General features: G+C 40.8%; 1 protein-coding gene and 1 long non-coding RNA gene across 11 annotated transcripts in view; one reads left to right on the forward strand and one right to left on the reverse strand.

Moving 5' to 3' along the window:
• arhgap23a (Rho GTPase activating protein 23a) overlaps window positions 1-21,887 on the forward strand; it is an 89,898-nt gene that overhangs the window by 65,624 nt on the left and 2,387 nt on the right. For 3 of the 10 annotated variants that reach the window (XM_015041924.1, XM_015041921.1, XM_015041914.1), the window contains exons 5-23: window positions 180-258; window positions 613-667; window positions 2,944-4,555; window positions 8,670-8,825; window positions 10,158-10,263; window positions 10,361-10,409; window positions 11,017-11,154; window positions 11,232-11,540; window positions 11,637-11,698; window positions 12,208-12,326; window positions 13,264-13,382; window positions 13,481-13,633; window positions 14,662-14,740; window positions 14,843-14,916; window positions 15,009-15,098; window positions 15,201-15,326; window positions 15,899-15,940; window positions 18,033-18,126; window positions 21,794-21,825. In XM_015041924.1, the coding sequence (XP_014897410.1) occupies window positions 180-258; window positions 613-667; window positions 2,944-4,555; window positions 8,670-8,825; window positions 10,158-10,263; window positions 10,361-10,409; window positions 11,017-11,154; window positions 11,232-11,540; window positions 11,637-11,698; window positions 12,208-12,326; window positions 13,264-13,382; window positions 13,481-13,633; window positions 14,662-14,740; window positions 14,843-14,916; window positions 15,009-15,098; window positions 15,201-15,326; window positions 15,899-15,940; window positions 18,033-18,126; window positions 21,794-21,825 (3,494 nt within the window). The remainder of the gene's footprint in view (window positions 1-179; window positions 259-612; window positions 668-2,943; window positions 4,556-8,669; window positions 8,826-10,157; window positions 10,264-10,360; window positions 10,410-11,016; window positions 11,155-11,231; window positions 11,541-11,636; window positions 11,699-12,207; window positions 12,327-13,263; window positions 13,383-13,480; window positions 13,634-14,661; window positions 14,741-14,842; window positions 14,917-15,008; window positions 15,099-15,200; window positions 15,327-15,898; window positions 15,941-18,032; window positions 18,127-21,793; window positions 21,826-21,887) is intronic. The other 7 variants (XM_015041916.1, XM_015041915.1, XM_015041917.1 and 4 more) reach the window with 7 other exon arrangements.
• Window positions 88-21,825, reverse strand: LOC106953291 (uncharacterized). Its single transcript, XR_001426174.1, has 3 exons — window positions 21,159-21,825; window positions 279-286; window positions 88-101 (listed from the first exon to the last, which is right to left on the reverse strand). It is a non-coding gene; the product is annotated as an uncharacterized LOC106953291 (long non-coding RNA).

The following is a 21,887-nucleotide window of genomic DNA, read 5'->3' on the forward strand; positions in this document are numbered from 1 at the left end:
TTTCTTTCACCTTCACATTTCCTGTTTTGATCCGTGCCTCGACCTCACAGGGAAATTAGTTCCTGCACAGCGTTGCCTGTTTTTCCTGTCTTTCCCACCTGCTCTGAAGTTTTACGGACTAGGACCTTGCTGCCTAACCTGCTGGTTGTGACACGACGGCATGTTTTCTTTTTCTGCAGGGGATCGTTTGGTGAAGGTAAACGGAGAGAGCGTTCTTGGAAAGACTTACTCGCAGGTGATCGCTCTCATCCAGAACAGGTAAGATCACCTGAGATCACAAAAATGTCTCACTTCTCGTCACTTATGCATTTTGGATGCATAAATACGATGCTGTAAAAAGATGATGTAAAAATGTGATGCATTGCTAATCTAAGAAATTGTTTTGTTAGAGACGATGTGTTGTTTAACTTAAGAACAAATTATAAAATTGGACCCTCATTCAGCAGTTTATTTTTCACACTAAAATCTACCCAAAGCAACTTGAGGAAGGCAGCTTAGTCACACAATTAGCAAAATTTTAACTTGTGTATCCCAGTGAAATAAAGTGAAGATCTTGTATCTTAACTATATAAAGTATATTTCGTTGATTTTCCCCGTTTTTGTCGTTCACAGCGAGAGTGTGTTGGAGCTCTCCATTATGCCAAAAGATGAAGATGTGCTTCAGCTGGTAAGTATGATTTTTGCACCACCACTCCCGGTGAAAATTTGTGAAAGTCTTTTTTGCTGTACCATACTCCAAGTTACTTTAAATGGATTTTTAGTTTGGGAAGAGATCCAGTGTTTAAAGTGATTGCCTTCATTGTGATTGGCATCCTGAGCAGTTCTTACATAATGGATACAACTAATCAAGGGGAAATTCTAATTATTTCCCGTTTCCCATGCATGCAGGGTTTGCTGAACACAACTGGGATTTCTCTGTTCATATGAGACTAACGGTGCATTTTCACCAGTCCTGTTTAGTTCAGTTTAATCCAACTCAAGTTTGTTTAAATATTAAGTTTGTTTGGGGAGGTGTGAACCAAAAAACTCTTGGTTGAGTTGAAGTGAACTCCGGTGTGGTTTGGAAGCGTATTTGAATGCCAAATGGACCTGAGATCGCTTTGAAAGCACAAAGTGGTGTATAGTGCATTGCATTCTGGGTAAATACAACCAAAACAAACATGAGTGTTGAGGGTTTAATGAATCTTACAACCATTAAAATCTGACAGTGCCGTATTTTTGTTTATGTTTTGCAAAGAAAGAGGTTGCGCTCGTGTCGTCTTTGTGTCGTTTCCTTCGATGGTTCTCAGTGCAGCTCCACCACAGGCGAGGAGGTGAACAGGTCTTTCAATTAGTTTGAATCGTTTGACACAGTGTAGTGTGAAAATGTAACAAATGTTGCAATTTTGCTCGCCAATCGAACCAAGTCTACTGGACTATCAGGAGTGGTGACACCCGAAGACTGTGAAGTGAAAGCAGCTCATGCTGACTGTAAAGTACGGTGGACGATCTGTGATGCTGTGCTGCTGATATTTGGTTTCTCTACCAAATATCTACCTTGTTATGGGACATCAACTTGTTGAAATACCGGGACATTTTATGGCTGAGTGGCGCTTATATTGTTCAGAGTAATAATGGCAGTAGGAGTACTGTCCTAATGTCTTTATACACATTTTCTTCTTCCTTTATAGATGAAATAATTTGAAGGCCTTTTACGCTTCTTTGAATGCTGTAAGATTTTCTAACCACAAAGCCAGAAAGAAGCTTAATACACTTCCATGCTTCCTATTTTAGGTCAGTGTTGTAACGTTGTTTGGGTGCTTATCTTCAAAGTCGGTTCATCGGCTCACTGCTGAAGAATGCGGCAAGTGACTCACAAGGCTCTGCTCTGTTTTCCAATTACATCGTCCATTAAAGTCTGCCTGTATATCAACTGTCGAGGTCTAGAACAAAACCGCTCCTTGCGCTCATTTACACACACCCAAGAAATGCAGCAACACATTTTTGTCGCTCCACAGGTTGTTCCGTTCTCGTTTGCATGATCCGACATGCATCGGCTGTTGCCCCTCCCACCGACCTGCAGCAACGTTTCGACACACCGAGCCACATTTGAGCAACGTCTCTTAGAAACACTTCGTATGCTTCCCCAGAGAATAGCGCCAACAGTGAGATCTTGACTTTAAAAAAGCATTTAGCCTCTCTTTTACATTTTAAACCCACTCCTCTGACCTCACATTCCTCCTCTCGCTGGTGTATCTCCTGCATTCCTGTCATGACATCACTGGAGCTGCGCCTCCTTCCGCACTCCCACAGGGTGGAGTAAGTCCGAGAATCAGAGCGGTGAGGAGGGGGAATCTAGACGGATTTCTGTGAGGAGAAAACAAGCCGATCATCAGACAGGAAGCCGTCAAGGAAAAGAAGCAAAAAGGATTTTATTAATAAGGATTTGGTGAAATATGACGGACACCTTTTTAAGCAGCAGGAGTGTCTTGTAAGGAGTGTCGGTGTGTTGTTTTTTTTTCCCACCGTCTGCGGTTTGGGTTTTGACTTTCTGTTAAACTATCTTATCATTTTTAGGATGATGTTGAAGAGCACAATGTGATCAAGTTTTTGGGGAGTAGAAAACATTTCTGCGTAAATTACTAAAGAGTTGCCTTTTAAGCTTGAAGCTCAGAGAAAATGCTGTATGTACGAGTCAGTGCAGCAAACTGCTGTGTGGTGTGTTTTCTTCCTTTTCCTCTGGGGATTGGGTGCATTTCTTTAGTGGATATGTGTTTGTCTTGAGAGATGATAAAACTTCTAAACAAAATAAAGAGTATGTTGAAGCAGTCTACTGTCTTCAAGCATAAAGTGTCTGAAATTTGAAATTTGGAGCAGTTTTTTTGCCTGATGACTCAGAGCTTATGGTTTTAGTCATCAAGCCGAAACACTTATTCATCCACTCATGCTTTTTTTCTCCTCCAGGCATACTCACAAGATGCTTACTTGACCGGGAATGAACCCTTTGCCGGGGGAGCCGAGAACCTCCCGCCACCGCCTCCCCTCTGTTACCCACGCACCAGGACTGCCCCCCATCCTGGAGCCCCGCTTTGCTCCCCCATGGGCCAGAACCAGCTGGATAACTGGAGTTGCTGGGCAGGGTCTTCAAGCCCTTCGTCACCCTTAGATAACAGATCCGGCGTGGCCAGCCCAGCCAGCTGGCAGGAGGGCCGGGCAGGTGAGCCAGGTGGAGTGGGTCACAGCAGTCCAGCGCACCGCACAGAGGAGATCCAGTACGGTATGACCAGCCAGCAACCTCAGGGTCAGACCAGGAGGCGCTCCTACTCTTCGTCCTCCTCATCTGGAGGTCTTCTATCCAGCCCCCTGCAAGTCCACTACCCCAACCACCAGAGTGCCGGGTCCCAAGCACAGCCTCGCAAGTCCAGCACAGCCTGGACCAGTCCGCCAATGGCTCCAGTCCGCACCAGCCGCAGCGATCGCTGCCAGCAGGCTCTCTCCGACTGGTACTACAGCCAGCAACCCGAGCGCTCGGGACGCAGCATGCAAACCCGCCACCGCAGCTACTCTCAAGACCGGCTCAGCGAGCACAGAAGGCAGCAGCAGAGGGCAGGTGGCTGGCCACACAGCGCCTCGCAGGATACCCTCTTCCTACTGCAGCAGTCAGGGCAAGGACCTCAGGGTGAGCCCTATTGGTCCGCCGGAGACTGGGAGGCAGGACACGACAGGGGCCGCTCTGACTACACCCGGACACGCTCTGAAAACCTGCTGGCCCAGTACGATCGCCATGGTCGCTCGTTGGAGATGTTGGACCGAGCATCAGCTGGACTGGTTCCGTCTCGGTCTGAGAGGCAGCCGTGGCCCCAACAGTCTTCACAGCCACCCCACAGGACTGACGCCTACCCAAGACCAAGGTGCCACACCGTCGTGGCGCAAGCTCCTTCAGTGCCTCGACCGTCGCAGTCTAAACACCACCCCCAAAGCCACAACCAGACCCACTCCCAGCCTCAGCAGCCCGTTCTCCAGAGCAGGCGGCTTCCTACGGGGCAGAGCATGGACGAGCAGCAGGTGGGATATCGCAGCTACAGCCCGTCTTTTTACCGCAAGACAGGCCGCATCCTGCAGCAAGCTCAGTCTTTCAGGGACCCGTCGTACTCTGGCCCCCATTTGAACTGGAACCCAGCCCCCAAAAGCGGTCCCCCAGAGGGATCGTCAGCACCTCTCATTGCCTCTGCCTCTACACCCCTCGTTTCGGTCTCTCCAGAATCCCAGGACAGGGCATACAGGCCGACAAACCACGAGAGGGAACGAGGGGCAGTGGAGGGGCAGGCGGAGATAGCGGAGCAAACACCGGAAGTGGTGTTGAGGCAGAAACCCCCTACTGGGCGGAGAAACGCCAACAGACACCCTCACTACGGCATGACTATGGACGAACTAGAACCCTCATTGTTTTCTCCAGATCCCAAAGACACAAATGTTCACTCTGGCTCTACTGAAGATGTGGCCCCTCGCAAAGCAAATGGCAACCTTGCTCCCCTTTCTTTAGATGACGACTCCCTGGCCTCCATCCCATTCATAGGTGAGTTCATCTCTGCTCTTTTTTCTTTTTAGACACATAACCCAGTGTTTGCTCAGAAGCTGCCATGCTGTATGTGTTTGTAAGTTTGTGTTTGGTTACGGATGCCAATAATTAATCAAACTTTCGATCAGTGGTTTAATAGATTAAAATTAGTTCCATCCGATTAACGAAAAACGTCCGCTTATACCTTCTTTTAGTGTTATAGTTTGGCCTCCATCCAGCAGAGGGCGCTGCTGGTGATCCTTAAGATCCTTAAGTTTGACAGTATCAGGTGTTACAAAATGTTTTAATTCAGCATATTATGAAAAATTGATATAGGTGGAAAATGGCTACTTATGAATTAATCATTACTTGATTGATGAGATCAATTGACTTTAGATTAACTCATTAATTGATAGCTTGCATCCTTCGTTTTTGTATCTTTTAAATTCCTGCTGTTTTCCAAATTGGATCGACCTGGATTTCCTTGATCTTGTTTGGTTGTGGCTGGACGCACGCTGCAGGTTAGGCTGCTGTCATGCCCAAGCTTGTGTTTTCTTTGGTAAAGAGTGAGAGTAAAGCTGCCCTGCAGGCTTCGAGTTGGTGTCTATCGCTTGGCACGAACAGCAGCCATTAACTCTTAACGCAAATTAATTTGCGGTAGCAGAAACGAGGCTTGCCTCTGTCGCTTCCATCAGGGCATGAGTCAAACAGGTGCAGAACAGATTCAGATCGACTGACTACGTGTTGTGATGGTAGATATTTGTGCCAGGCTGCGCTCTGCCTTAGAGAGTCAGTATCTTGAGGGAATCCATTGAACATGTGACTGCATTCTTGCCTCGGAGCTTCACCTGATTTAAATGAAACCGAGCAGCAAGAGCTGCAAGCCGGGACTCGTTTAATAGCCATAAACTGAAACTAGGCTAGTTTCTCCCCAAAGACGAGACATTTTCTCTTCTCTCCTTCTGCCTTCATCTCCTGATCTGGACGCTGATATGATCTGGGACTGTTTGGGATCTTGCTTCTTTTTCATACACTGCCGGGTTTCTTGTTGTTTTAAAGATAGTGAGCACAAAGACAGGGCTGTGCCTGAGGGAAAATATGCTTTCGTGACATTTTTTTTTTTTTATCAAGATTCTGAAACTTAGATTAAATATTTTAGACATGTTTTGTGACAAATTGAATCTTCACTGTGTGGTGTTTGTTACTCTTCTTGGGGAGGCACTTCCACTTATATCCTGCTTTCAATGCTGCCTTTGTGCTGCTCTGGTATATGAAGGGTCGGCCCTATGGGGCGCCTTCCATATGACCGTAGACTGGACTCCTTACAGCCGCCTCCACAACCATAAAACCTTTCAAAATGACTCCATTTTGTCTTCCAGCAGCTTAATCTCCCCAAAGAAACATTAATTTGATTACTTTCAATGACTGAGAAAAATACTTGTCATGAAACTATTGGTGCCCACATTAAACCCTCAAAATAAGACAATTTTAATTTATGCTGGGGATTTTTCGTGAGTAATCTGTCAATTTAATTTCCTTGGGGAATAAATATGGTGTTACACAAAGACCTGGTTACTGTTTACTAGGCTGGATAAGGATTCCAGCTGTTTCCTTCTTTTAAGGGAACAATAGCTGCTTGTTAAAGAAACCCAACAAAAAGTCTCCAACAACCAGTAGATGATATCTAAGTGCTAACTATTTTTATAAGCCTTTTATGAGGAGTTTGTTCATCTTTATTAGGACTATTAGGAACCATGTGCTTTTTTGTCAAATGAGACTAAGATTGAACTTTACAAACTCTTAAACAATGTTAGATGTTAGAAAGCACCTCAAAGCTACTATTCAGTACGGTGGAGGACTTGTGATGCTGTGGGCTTGATGGAGTTAGTCTAAATACGAGGACATGAAAACGGGTCATTATGGGTTCTTTTAGGAGGTTACTGATCAAAAATATGCTGGCAAATCAATGCAAAACCTTTTTTAATCAAATAATAAAAGATTATCTGGTTTGGGTGCCAGTAATTTTGTAATAACAATTAATTTAATCGTGGATTATTTTTCTCCTCCTACTTAATGTGCTCAGATTAAATTGAGTTTTTTCCTAAAATGTTTAGTTGTGATTATGTCGCTGTGATATATAACTTAGTTTTAAGAATTTTCACTCATCCTTACCTGAAGTCATTCAGTTTGGTGGGAAACTGTATCTTAGACTTTTTTGGGGGTATTGTTAATTTTTGGGATTTTCAAGCAAAATATTCCAGTTTTTTCCTAAACCTTTTCCAGATTTTTGTTTTAAAAACCTCAATAAGAAGGATCTCACTCTCTTGTCTCTTGTGGATTCCGTATATTACGGTAAAAGTTGTGATTGCACACATATAACCTATTAAATCGCATTGCATCTCATAGCGTTTCCTTTCCCTTCACCCCTGATCGCCTGTTGTTGCCCCCCACACATGTTGTGGGATGTAGTGTGGAGATAAAACATGCTGTGGGACAGGATTTTGCTTCCCTCTGCCGGCCTGCCGCTGTCTCTCTGTGGTCGGCTTTCTAATGACCGGCTTTGTTAAACCCACAGACTGACTATTTCTGGATTTGGTAGATTCCTCGTCCCAGACTGGGAATGTTTTCCGTCTCATTCTGCACTCTCAATCTGCTCAGGAAGGAATGTGCTATAGACAAAGGAAAGTAATTAGAATTACTGCTACGACTATTTTATTTCAAGTTGTGAAATTAAATAGTTGGAGTGATACTAAAGGAATCCATGTGAGATGTCTGCATAGTGTGCTTGTAGTGGTGCTGCCCTCTGCTGTCTCCGCTCTGCACAGCTTTAAAACGCTGCTGATCTTATGCAAATGTCAAGCTAGGATCCGTCCTTTCTACCTCTGAGGAAGTGGAAACGCATGTGTGTGTGCATGTGTGTGTGAAGGTTTCATATCCCTCTAAGCGAGCGGAGACTCTGAAATATTTGAACCTATTCGACATGATTTATACCTTATTTTGCTGAGGAAAGAATCTTCCTTCATATGGTGACAGAGAAAAGAAAATATTTATATATATCCGCCCTCAAAAACTGCATTTCTTCCTTGACTTTTAACCTCGTTTGCCTGTATGGTGTAATATCCCACAATGCCGTAGACTTTTATAAAGAACTGAAACCTGCAGCCATTAGGTCCTTTCACCTACCTGCCTCTGCTAGCTCCTGAGTAGCTTTCCCTATGGCAGCAGACGACACAGGTACTGTTTTATCTCTTAGATATTTGCATATTTCACTCCATCTGTGTGGGAGTTTTCCCTCTGTGTTCAGGTTAAAGGTATGTTTAGGCACTCTGGAGAGGCTGAGGCAGGTTTTACTTTGTGAAAGTCTTTCTATAGCTTGGGAAACGGCTTCAGTTACTGGTTTCATGATATGGCTGAAAAACACATTACGTCCATATCGGTAATTATTCATTAGTCTTTTGTTTTAAATATCTGAAGTATATTCACTACAGTTTCCTCTGGAGGTGTTCTTGTTTTCTCCTTTCACTCCTCGCTGTTTTTGCTTGTTTTTAAGCAGTTATGAGGCACAGTGGCAAAAATCTTAAACTGCTGCTGCACAAGTTACTCAGCAAGTTGTTGCTTGGCAACCAAAGCAAGTGAGTGAGTTGCTAGGTAACCAAAGAGCGAGTGAGTGAGTGAGTTAGTTAGATTCCACCAGCCTTGCTTAGCTAACCGTGAGAGGTTGAGCGGCAAAAAAAGGTCTTTCCTCTGCCTACATCCCCCAGAATGCCGTGCGGTTCTGGATTGGAGTTCAGTGAAATGATTGGATGTTTTATCAGACGTATTTTCTGCTGTTGTTGATTTATTGCCCAGTCCTAGTCTGATGTAAAGATGTCCAAAACGGTTTTGCCTTCACACTTATTGCTGTGGAAATTGAGACTGTAAAATTATTTTCTTGTTCAGTGTCTTGACTTACTGGGCTTCTCGTGGTCCTCTTAAAACCTATCCTCACCTTTCCCAATCTAACCCCTGCATTTCTGTTTTTTTCCTCTTTGACTCTTTTCTCTAACACCTAATCCTGTCCCTTTATCCTTGTCCAACCTCTCTTTCAAACCTCCATCTTTGCCTCCCTCCTTTCCCTCCCTGCCTCCCACAGACGAGCCAACCAGCCCGGGCGCTGATTTGCGTGCCCGCCACGTGCCGGCCTCCTCTGTCGTGTCCAGCGGCATGAGTTCAGCGCCCCCCGTGGGCACCAGCCCCGCCTCCCCCACCTTCACCTTCCCCTTCAATAGGCTCTTCTCACACGACTGCAGTGAGTGGGACTCCTCCTCGTCCCCCTTGTCGCTCTAGTCTTCGCCAAAGCATGAAGCAGGAAATTAGATTTTTAGTCGTGGCTTCTGATTCCAGCGATGGATTTCCAAAGCATGTGTGAGATTTTACGTTCAGATATAGGGTTTTGTTTTTAGTCTGCTATTGCTTTCTACGCTGCTTTAATTTCTCTTTTCAAGTTTTTTTGAGGATTATTTACTTTATTATTTAAGAAAAAGTAAGAATACTTGGCAGTTAATTACCTCATAATTAATATTGTAATACCTCATAATTTATCATGATAAATTTCTTCTCACGATAATAATTTTGATTTATTGTTGTGACGATAAATTCCAATTAATGATATTTAAACCCCTCAAAAATGTCCGCATTGGTAGTTTTACTATTTTCTCCACTGTTTATTCGATGAAAGTGTCAGTAAATACCAATAAATTTGTAGAACAACAAAATATTACGATAAACCTTTTCCATATAACCCACCTCTACGTAACTAATTAGCTGTCCATAAAGTGATGATTATTTACTTTATAATATAAGAAAAAGTAAGAATATTTGGCAGTTAGGGCAATTAATTACCTCATAATTAGCAGTGGGCTTTAATTGTATCGTTTATCGTGATAAATTTCTTGTCATGATAAGAATTTCTATTTATCGTTATCACGATAAATTCCGATTAACGATGTTTAAAACCTCCAAAAAATATTCTTATTGTCAGGATTGTTAGTTGTACTATTTTCTCCACTGTTTGTTTCAAGAGATTATCAATAAATAATGAATTAATAGCTAAATTCACAGGTTAAAAGTTTTATTAGAAATAGTTTTGAATCTCATGTTCAGAGCTTAAGAAAAGATAAAAAGCCTTTGACAAGATGAAGTTTTTAGCAGTGCTAGAAAATCTTTGCATGTGTAATTTGTGTTTTGACGGTAGTATTCCAGCTCTGCATGCTGCCAGACAAACCTACATGTCCGATCTAGATCAACCCAGGTTGCATGGTGCTGTTCTTTAGCTGAATTTCACAAATGTATGCCGGTTTGTGTTGACAGTGCATGCCAGTGGTGCAGAAGAAGTCCAGTGAAAGCCTTAAATCTAACCCACTGTTCTAGTTCACGTCCCCAGCCGATCTCCTCCACGTAACTCCCCGTTTTCAAACCCTCAACCTCCCACATCACCGTCCCCCGTCTCCTAATCCAGCGCCGTCTTTTTTTTTTCGGGTGATTGGCATTACATCAACATTCTGTCTCTCTTTCTCTCTGTCTTTTTATTTCTCCTTTCTTCATCTCCATCTCTCCACTGATTCACCCTTGCGCCGAGCAGGCAGTATTAAATCCAGTCGCCGTTCCTCCTATGTTCTAGCCATCACAACGGAGCGATCCAAGTCATGCGATGAAGGACTCAACACGTTCAGGGAGGAACGGGCCTCGTAAGTATAGGGAGGTGGGAAGAATAAGGACAACTTCATACAAATGATTTTATTATTATTTTTTTTATTTAACCTTGTCTTTGTTGTTTTTTTATTGGCTTTACAGAAGGCTTCCAAAAAGAGTGAAGAGTTTCTTTGGAGATGGGGTGAGTTCTCTATATTTACATTTATTATTTTGTAATTGCAAGAGATCGATGTGATTGGCATCTGCTCATTTTTATTTTTCCATTTGTGTTAAAATCACTCTTTAAAAAAAAAAGCAGATGCTATTAACTATTCTGATAATTCTTAAATCTATCCATTGTTCTTACAATTAATCAGACTTTTAAAAGATAATTTGTGTTTAAAAAACTGAAATTATTGACATTTTTCTCATTGTTTTGTTTGTTTGTTATCAATGTAACTGTCAGGATTTTTTTTTTACTTGTTTTTCTTCTTTTATTATGTCTTTATTATAGCAAAATACTTGCATTACTTTCATATTATTAATATCAACTTTCTATATTTTGATATTTTAAAAATCAAATAACCTGCTTAGGATTCCACTTATTCTTAAAAAAGAAAAAGAAAAATAGAGAAAATTTCCCAAATACAAAAAAAAAAATGAAACTGATAAAAACAAAATACATACAATAAAGAGCTTCAGGACAGAAGTTTCTGAGGATTACAAAAACCCATTTTATCAAGTTGCTAGATACGTTTCAACACACCATAAAATGAGAATAAAATCTTGATGTTCTGTCTGCGTTTCAGTCTCTGGACATCCTTGCGACAGCGGATGAGGTTCGCTCCAAGCGCCACTCCACCTCCGAACTGGGAAACATCAATTACAGCAACATACGGCGGGAAGGATGGCTGCAATTCAAGCAAATCCTCACCGAGAAGGGAAAGGTGGGCAGCAGAGTTGGGATTATTTTTGGGAAGGCCGTCGCAGGAATCACTCATGTCACATCCTCTCCGAATCGCAGAAAGTCGGCAGCGGGATTCGGCCGTGGAAGAGGGTGTACTCTGTCCTTCAGTCCCAGTCGCTGTTTCTCTACAAAGACAAGCGGGAGGCGGTGCTCCGCGGCGCCTCGATCGAAGGCGGGGCCGAGGACGAGCAGCCAATCAGCATCCGGGGCTGCCTGGTGGACATCGCGTACAGCGAGACCAAGCGCAAGCACGCCCTGCGGCTGACCACCCAGGACTTCTGCGAGTACCTGCTGCAGGCGGAGGACAGGGAGGACATGCTGGAGTGGATAAAGGTCATCAGAGAGAGCAACAAGATGGACAGCGAGGTCAGAGGGCATGCCGCTGTCAGATTTACATCTGCTCTGTGCTTTATTTGTTCTGACTTATGGGAAATATCGCCCGCTCATGTTTGTTTTCTGCAGGAGCTCGGATCCTCCAGACAGGCTCTCATCAATAAGAAGCTCAATGATTACAGAAAACAAAGGTGAGTCATCTGAGAACAGTTTCTGCTCTGGAGTTGAAGCTGAGAGACAGACAGTGTTGCCAAATTGGAGTACTTGTGAAAATGCTTGGCTGGAATAAACAGCTTTGGGTGTGTTGTTAAAATTTGCATTGCTTTTCAAAACATTTAGCAGATTTTTAGAAAGTTTCAGAGGAAAGATCTTTCTAAATAGTTGTCACTGCAGAAAAGCACAAAACTTTTAATAAAATGCCGTGCTGCTGCATTTATCTCATTAATTTATTTTGAAATCTCTAGTGTCTGACATAATCAGTGATTAGTCATTGGTTAGTCAAGTTTCACTATGAAGTAAAACAGAAACTGCAGTGAAAAATCATGATTTAAAAGGACATATCGCCACAAAAAACTCAAGTTTCATCATGTTCAAAGAGTCACATCCTTTTGGTTTTGTTCAGAATGTCATAAATGTGGTGACTATCACCAGATATACATCTTCATAAGTTTGTGTTTTGTGTCTCTGTCTCCCTTTTAAGTCCAACATCAAGTAAGCCAGATTCGTCTCCCCGGATGCACCGCATGATGCCTCCGTTCCTGCTCAATAAGACGGAAAACACAGCCGGAGCGCCGCGCTCCCCAAAACAGGACGGCAAAGGTCAGTCTGGCAGAAACAGGAAGTGGCCCTGCAGCTACATCCAATGGATTCGAGAAGATTTTATTCTTCAGTGCTGAATTTTCCTCAGCTTACTTCCTCATTTTCATTATAGCTACTGGCCAGTTTTCAGTCAATAAGTCTTTAATATTCATGAAACATTATTAGCTCCACTGGCAGATTATTTCATATATAACATGGGAAAAAGGTATTGTTTTGCTAGTTCTTTTTCAAATCAATTTTCAGGAATTATTTACTTAAAGCAAGTTCCTACTTCTTGTTAAAAGGTTGTTTGTAAGTTAGTTTTGTCTTATTTCAAGTGTACTAAGATATTTGCACAAGAAACTAGGCTAAAAAATTCTTGCAGTGCAACATCTCCGCCTTTTTTTTTTTTTTTTTTTTGAATTACACATTATATCTTCCAATAGCAAAGCTGGGTTCACGTTCCAAAAATAAAAGTAAACATTTTCATTGAAAATGCAGTGATTAAAGCCCTATGTTCAACACTATAACATGAAATTTCTGCTGCAAGAAAAACACTGAATGCATCAAATGCAAGCAAATTTAATTAGTAAATCTCCAGTAATATTATAATGTTAATTTGTTTCCATTCTATCTGTCTCTCTGCTAATCTGGCTCTGCTCCTAATAAACATTTTGGATTGTCTGTATGAGACCAAACACACGTTTATCACTTTACTCCAGGGGACGTTTCACACGAGTTTGCCAAGCAAAAATTAAATCAATTGAACCTAAAGTTGACTGAAATCGATGAAAAAAATTCAAAAAGTCAGAAAAACTATTGATCAAGACTTCTTTAAAAGATAGCAAGAAAGTCTGGCTTCTTAGATGAAAAATGTCAAGAAATTTGGTTTGTTTTAAAAACTTTGCACCATACTTTATGAGCTTCTAATCGGTTAATCTTAAAACAATGTGTCCAGACGAGAGCAGCCCTCCGAAGTCTCCCTGGGGAATCAACATCATGAAGAAGTCAAAGAAAGCCGGACCCAAAGCGTTTGGTGTGAGACTGGAGGAATGTCAGCCTGGCATCAACAACAAGGTGAGCCGCTCGTAACGCATTCTGTGTCTAAATGCAGTTTATTTTTCCCTTTTCGTACCTCAGACTGCATTCTGTTTGTTTTGCGCCTTCCCTCTCAGTTTGTCCCGATGATCATTGAGTTCTGCTGTGGTTTGGTGGAGGAGATGGGCCTGGAATACACCGGGATCTACCGGGTTCCCGGGAACAACGCCATAGTCTCGCTGCTTCAGGAACAGCTCAATAAGGGCGTGGACATCAACCCTGCAGAAGAGGTGAGGAAACAGATGCAGACAGAGGATTAAGCTTCAACATGGAGAAGCTGGAAAATTCATTGTATTTTCCAGGTCTGTAGAAATATGTAAAAAATATGGAGAAGATATTTTCAGACTTAATTATGTATCCTGTTGTCTAGACGTTGTGTCCTTCCTTCCCTCTTTCCCTTTCCTCCTTCTGTACTTCTATCCTTGTGCCTCACCTCTTTTCTTTCGTTCTTTAATCTGCCCGTCCTTTATTTCTTGTGTCCTACCTCCCTTCATCCTTGCATTTTATTTTCCTTATTAATTCATTTGTTGTATCCTTTCTGCCTTTCCTTCATTGTGTCCCTCATTTCCTCCTTCAGTTTCTTTGTTTTGTTCTTCCTTTGCTTATTCTGTCTCCTTCCTTTCTTTCTTTTTTCCCTTTTTATATATTTTTCTCCTTTCCTTGTTTCTTTTCTTTTTTATTCTTTCTTTCTTCCTATATATTGACCTTTTTTCTTTATTTTTTCTTTCTGTCCTTCTTTTGTCTTTGTGAATTCCTTCCTCCATTTCTTCATTGTGTCCTTCCTTCTTTCCTTTATCGAATTTTTTTTCTCTTTCCTTGTTTCTTTCCTTTTTCTTTCTTTCTGTGTTGTCTTTTCTTTCTAGTTTGCTTTTTTCATTCTTTCTTTCCCTCCTTATTTTGCATCCTTGTGATTTCCTTCCTCCATTTCTTCCTTATAACCTTCCTTGCTTCCTCCCCTGTAGCTTTACTTTTCCCCTTCTTTTCTTGTTTTTCCTTATTTCCCTTTGCTCTTCCTCCCTCCAGTTTCTGTTTTTTCCAGGTTCCATATTTAAAGTCTTCTAACTATAGAAATATCTGTGATAAATGTCAAGTAAACTTTAGTATTTTACATTTGGAAAAAAATGTGGAAAACCTGGAGTCTGTTCAGTTTTAAATTTATCCAAGTAAAATGTGCAGAAATCCTGAATGAACGAGAAACTTGAATCTCAGGGTCAGAAGATGAAATACTTTGATGTTTGTTGTGTGTTGTTGTCTTTAGAAGTGGCAGGACCTCAACGTTGTTAGTAGTTTACTCAAGTCCTTCTTCAGGAAGCTTCCAGAGCCTCTCTTTACCAACGGTGAGTCCACACATGTTCCAACAAGCCTGCATGGATGCCATTCTTGCAAATGTTATCAGATCATCCAACTCACTTGCTTTAATCTGTCCAACGTCTAAACAGACAAGTACAACGACTTCATTGATGCCAATCGGATGGAAAACCCATCGGAGCGACTGAAGACCATGAAGAAACTGGTTCGTCTTCGCTTTTAATCTCCCAGGAATTTCAGGGAAGTTTACCGACCTGGCTGGTTCAACGGGTTCCCGTGTTTGTTGTTTTGTTGCAGATCCGAGATCTTCCAGATCATTATTATCACACTCTGAAATTCCTGATTAGCCACTTGAAGACGGTTGCAGACCACTCCGACAAAAACAAGGTGTGTCGAAAGCCGTTTTGAAATCATCACACGCGCCATTTCAGAGGCCTTTGTGCTCAAATGTTGTTGTTTTTCTTTTTTCCCGCCTCCTGGTGCGTTCAGATGGAGCCTCGTAACTTGGCTCTGGTGTTTGGGCCTACGTTGGTTCGAACCTCTGAGGACAACATGAAAGACATGGTCACCCACATGCCCGACCGCTACAAGATCGTTGAGACGCTCGTCCAACATGTGAGAGAAACACACACAAGTTAAAACTGCACTATGTAACTTTTAGAAAATATGTTTTTTCCATGTCATCAAGTTGTGACCATGTAATAAGAGAGAAAATCTGTGGAAAAAATTGAGCTCCTCCACCTCCGTCCATTGTTTTTGTTGTGGTTTGCAAAAATGCATTGGTTTCAGCGACCAATAAGATCCTAGAGATGTCAATCAACCTCCTGTATGAGGCGCTTAATGTACTGATGGAGGAAAAACAACTCATCGTTACAGAAAATCAATTTATCTGCCGTCATCTGTGGCCATGCTAACTAGCCTTAGCATTGCTGGAAGGGTATGATGTGGTGAACCAGCTGTAGCTTAGAAAAGAGAAAGGAAGACGGTGATTGACAGCGCTAAGACCCGCCTCCTGGCTCTGATTGGAGGATTTCTTTTTCACAAATTATCTGTCTTACTTTATACAGTCACAACATAATGATAATTTTAACAAATATGTAAAAAGCATATATTTTTATAAAACTACTACACCTTTAAGGCTTGTACGTTTGTAATACTGAACGTTTTTTTCTCTGTTGCTGTTTTAGTGCATCTGGTTTTTCACAGACGAGCTCGACAAGGATGAGAAGGTAGGTTTTCCAGTTGTGGCATTCATATCTACAGAGTGCTGTGTGCAAAAGGCTACAATGTTTATTAAATGTAAAATGCCTTCCCTAAATGTTCAGTTTTCCTATAATAAATGCAATTTCCATTTAGGTCTTGTTTAATTTATAAGTTTCAGAGCTTTTGTTGATCTGCAAGGGGTAACATTGGTATTAAAGTGGTAGGGAAACAAAACTGGTTAATTACCAATAAAAATACAAATATAAAACATTAAAAGTACTTATATTAAAATAGTCAAAACAAAGACTGGAGTTCCTTACAAATGTATTGAAACCTTTTAACATTTCCACATTGTCATGTTAGAACGACACACTTTAATAGATTTCATTTGAATTTTATGTTATAGATCAACACAAAGTAGTACATTCCTGTAAAGTGGAGGAAAAAATTGCTTTTTTTTTCAAAACTAAATGTTCACATTTTTCTCCCTCTGTGAATCTCCTCTTTTTTCCATTACAGCTGCAGATCTCTCATGTCTCTAACATCTACTTCTACTAGTTGCTGCTCATTCTTCTTAAAAATCTGCAGCAATTTTCAAGTTTTGCCACCATTTTGCAACTAGATTTAAGTCTGAACTTGTTTCCTCTGAACCAAGATTGGTTCAGAGGAAACAAGTTCAGACGCTGCCTTTGCTGAGTCTTTACAATCGTTGCTCTGCTGGAAGGTGAATCTGCGTCTCTGTCTTAAGTCTTTTGCCGCCTATTTTTTTTTTTTTTTTCTCCAGCAAAAATCTAGTTTTCCATCATCTCTGCATTCAACAGATTCTCCCACATGAGTGGTGGATCTCTGCAATTCCTCCAGAGTTACCACAAGCCTCTTGGCTCCTCTGGTTAAAGCTCTCATGTTAGTTTAGGTCAACATTTTTGCTTTACTTCAGTTTTACTTCACCAAAAATCTCCTAAGCTCCAGGTTAGAAGACACCCGACTCCAACTTTTAGAGCAGTCATAAGCACAAAGGTTCATGTAGATTTTACCACCTGTGCAGTAAATAATTACACGGGGAGGACAAGTTCAGCGGTATATCAGTTTAGTCTGATTGTTTTTATCTGTAATTTCTAAATTAACTTGAGATTAGATGAGGTTGTGTTGATTATCAGAGCAGTGACACCTTTTCTGTAACTGATTAAAAGGAGAATTGCATCATCTAAATATAAACAATAAAAGAGAAACTAAACTGTTAAACACCACTTTTTTATTTTAAGCTGGGACTGTGGATAAGTCCCACTATGTGACATTCATTTAGGCAAATTACATTTGTGGATACACAGTTTGGGACAACAAAACTGGGCTTCTGTTAAAGCTTAACCTACTGCATGAGCCCAATCTTTACAAGCTAAAAGAAGATAAAAAAACAGAGATACACAGTCAGCAGTCCAGGTAAAGAACTGTGTTAGAATCAGTACTTTAAAAAGTAAAATGTAGTGTATACTGGGACAATCTGGAAGATTTTATGTTGTAAACAAAAGTCTCCATGACTCCATGCAATCCTGGGTAGATTATAAATCCACCCTCTATTAGCATCTGGTGAGCATCAACCTGATGCTAATATTCAGATGTTCTTCAAGGAGCATACAAAATTCATATATCAGACAAGGAAATGAATCCGGACGGCATCATTATAAAAAATGTGTTGCACGTCTAATAAAACATTCAGCAATAAAGCTCCTCCTTGCAGTTTGTTTTTATCCTCACAGAAACCGTCCATCCATCCATCCATCCATCCATCCATCCATCCATCCATCCATCCATCATCCATCCATCCATCCATCCATCCATCCATCCATCCATTTTCTTTACACCCTTGTCCCTTAGTGGGGTCCTCACAGAAACATTTATTTTAATTCCAAATGTAGCATATTCCAAGTGCAGCAGTTGCTATAAATGATGACTAAAAGTCTCTAGTAAATTATTGACGAGCACACTTCACCCCCTGGCTTTGGAGTCTCAGATCCTGAGTTTTATTGACTTAAAGAAAATCCTACTTTATGAATAGAGAGTTGTGTTTTTACTCTAGATTTCTACCTTGTAAAGTTAATATCCTTCTTCATGTCTCCCCAGACACCAGTGGACACAGAGGACGTCCAACCCGCCCCCAACATCGACCACCTTCTGTCCAACATCGGCAGGACCGCTCTGCTCGGCGAGGCTTCAGGTGAGAATCGTTTGAATCTAATGCTGCTTTTCCTTCCCCTTTTTGTTACATTACGAAAAGAGACTATAAAAAATAATTGAAACTGGAATGTCCAACTTTCCAACCAGAACTGGAACGCAGCATGAGAACCGAATCCTTAGATCAAAGTGTCTCTGTGTTTGACAGCATGCCTACACTTCTCTCCTTTTTGCTGATCTCTTTTTTTTCCTTCCATGTTGCTCATCTATCACTTTCTCTCTGTGCGTTTCTGCATTTCCTTCTCTTAGCTGAGCCTGTGGAGCAGCCACTGCGGTAGGACGGGAACTCCCCTGGCAGTGTGTGTGTGTGTGTGTGTGTGTGTGTGTGTGTGTGTGTGTGTGTGTGTGTGTGTGTGTGTTGAGCGAGTGTGTTATTGGTGGTGACGACTTGTGTCTCCATGGTCTCCATTTCCCCTGGAAGTTGGCGTCCCCCCTGTCACTGTCAGATTGAGGTCTCTTTAAAATAAAAACCCTGCCACTTCAGTGTCGTTCCAGTTTGACTAATGAGTGACTTGATGCCTGCTAAAGCTGCTGCTGTTTCTGACTCAGAGTGTTCACTTGCAACCAGCTGCATTTCCATTGGCTATTTTGAAAATAAATTTGCTTAAAACTGCAGTATGTAACTTTAATTTAAAAAAAAATCTTTTAACATATTTGTTGAAATTGTCACCATGTGGTGACAGAATGGTATGAGACAGATTACCTGTGAAAAAATCCAGCTCCTCTGTGTTCTCCCAGTGCTAACTAGAAACAACCAATCAGATCCAGGAGGCGGGTCTTAGCGCTGTCAATCATCCTCCTGATAGCACAGCCTGTACTGAATGCTAAGACTTGTTAGCATGATGGCAGATAAACTGTTTTCCTGTAACTATCAGGTGTTTTTCCACCATTAGCACATTTAGCAGTGAGTACATGAAATGATTGACAGCGCTAAGAACCTCCTCCTGGTTCTGATTGGTTATTTTTGACCGGATCAGCAATAGTAGCTCAGGGAGAAGGCAGAGGAGCTCCATCTTTTCACAAATTATGTGACTCGTATTACGCTGTCACAACATGAAGTGGTATACTGCAGCTTTAATAGAAACATGACAATAAAAAAAACTTTGTTTTCGATCAATTTTGATCCTAGGATGAGGATTTGGACGTATTGAAATTGGTTTATTTTGCAAAACTGCAATAGAAACACTTTTTTTTCTCATCCCACAAGTAACATAATCAACAACTAAATGTTGCCACTAGCTCAACCAATGAAGAAGAGGTAGGAGATTGGTGGTGTAGCATGTTTTTAAATGACTTATTCACATGTTATCTTAATTGTGTTTATTTAATTAGAAAATTGTGTTTTCCGACATTAGGGAAATATTGACAAAATTTTGTGCGCATTTATAATGGAAACTTAAAGCTTCTGAGGGGCAGCTCACTCTGACTGCAGAGCACAGCGCTCCACTCATCCTCCAGGCTTTTTTTTTTTTTTTTTCAAATCAATGTGGCCCCAATCATCAGGTTCCTCTAACCTCACTAGAGACTCTTATGGGACTCTAGGTTTTGCTGTTTCCCATGTGCCATATCAAAGTTTGAGTCGTAATTCACTTCCAGGAAATTGTGTGAAGCTCCCGAATGGCGACTGTGATCCAAACCTTCCTGCTTGCACCTGAAAAAGAGCCGCAGGGCTAACAGCAATTGTTTTATTTGACAAATAAATGGCTCCTTTTTGGTAGTGCGAACAAGGGGTGAGCACAATATTTTGTGGCACTATTTGATAACAATAAAAGCGACCATAACAACTATTTATATCTTCTTTTTGAACTGTATGCATATGACATACAAATATTGCTTTTGAAGGACAAAATCAATTTTTAATATGTTTCTTTAGGACATTAATCACATAAAGAAGTGTGATTTGCATCACTAATCTGCAACAGTAAGTGGATTTAATCATATTTTCAATATTTACTTACTCTAATTGAACAAGTAAATGGACAAAATAGAAAAACTAACAATTTGAACAGTCCTAACACCTTTGGGGTTTTTTCAAGCATCATTAACTGGAATTTATCATGACAACGATAAATCAAAATTCTTATTATGATAAAATAATTATCATGCATTTATATAATGGCTTTTAAAAGTGGTGTATGACAGTAGTTATATGATATATTGTAAGTATTGCTTAATAAATGTCAACATTTTAATTTATAAAATATAGTAACTCTTTTGGTTTGATTGCATCTATTCTGTGGTTCTGGTCCCCAAACCCTAGAAATACCAGGGACTCCACTGGACATTGCAAATATAAAATTAAATTAAAAAGAAAACGGAGTTTTCTTGATTCTGGATTTATTTTTAACATCTTGGTTTTCATTTTTGTCTCACAAACGTGCAAGTTAGAAGTAATCTGCTGTTATTTTGGGTTTTTTCCATTGGAACCTAGTAGGTTATATTAAGCCATATGAACTTAATGCACACCATCAGGAAACTGGTGATAAAACAAAACATTTCAGAAAGCAGGTAGTCAAAACACTGAAAAATGTAACATGCAGACCCTTCACACTCCAGAGATTTGAAACTTAGTCTGAAGTATTTACATCCTAATTATCATTTTGATTTAAGCTATAAAAGCACAAAAGTTTTTCGTTATGTGCATTACTTAATTTTCTGCCAATATAAAATCAAATCAGGTCTGAATCAGGTCTTTGCTGATGAGTGTGAGATCATTTTGTTGGAAACGTTCATGCCGTTGTGTGCAGGTAACTCTGCCACCTAGGGGCGGTGGCCTCAAACTGCATCAAGTCTATCATCCTTTCGTAGCCAAACTATAATAAGAATATATTTGAAATTTTATTTGCTACTATAATTTCCCATGTCATGACATATATGCCAGGCTAGACCAATAATTTCATTTTTTGAGACCAGAAGATTAACGTCAGAATTCTGAGGAGAAAAGTCAAAATTATTATTATTTTTTAGTGGTCCTATCATAATATTCTTCATTCAACAAAAATCATCTGGTTGTACTTTTTACTATCTGGAAAAATCTGCTCATTCCTTCTGAAGCCTTGTGTGTCTGTGTTTGTGAGGAAATGCGTTTCCCCGCTTCCTTCCCTGTCGATGATTGGTGCCATCAGTGTTTGCTGTGGTTCCTAATGCTCTCTCTCCTCCCAACTCCAGCTGCTGCTTCCCATCAAATCATTGTCTTTCCCTCCAAATGCTTGAGTCTGTAAACCGGTGTGTTTGCTCTTGGTTCTGACATGATGAGAGGACACAGTGGAAGTTCACAACTCCACATGAACTTTTATTTATTTTGATCTGTGCACAAAGTTGCAAGTCTTTCCTTATTTCTTTAGATTTTGCTTCCAATGAGTCAGATTTTATTGTCGTCTTTTAAAGCTTTCTTGAGGAAATTTCTGCTGGAAATGGAAATGGAAACTTGTAAAAGTCCCTCGGAGTGGAAGGAAAACTTCTTACCAAGATTATTTTTGAAATACTATGATAAAATCTGACTCATTTGAAGAGCAGTATTTAAAAATAAAGGATGACTCATGTTTTGTGTTGCAGCTTTGTGCTGCTGAAACGACCTCTGTGTCCTCCACCATGGCCGCTTTGACTTGTTCACGTTTTAACTTCTGACATCTTCATTTCTTCTTCCACAGACTCAACCAACAGTGACTCAGCTAAATCAAAGGTAACATCTCTCAAACACATGCATGACGGTTTATTAAACGCAACGTTCTGGCCCAAAGTTTA

Source organism: Poecilia latipinna, unplaced genomic scaffold (assembly GCF_001443285.1).
Source record: "Poecilia latipinna isolate Pla-1442-1.1 unplaced genomic scaffold, P_latipinna-1.0 Scaffold573, whole genome shotgun sequence".
Lineage (NCBI taxonomy): Eukaryota > Metazoa > Chordata > Actinopteri > Cyprinodontiformes > Poeciliidae > Poecilia > Poecilia latipinna.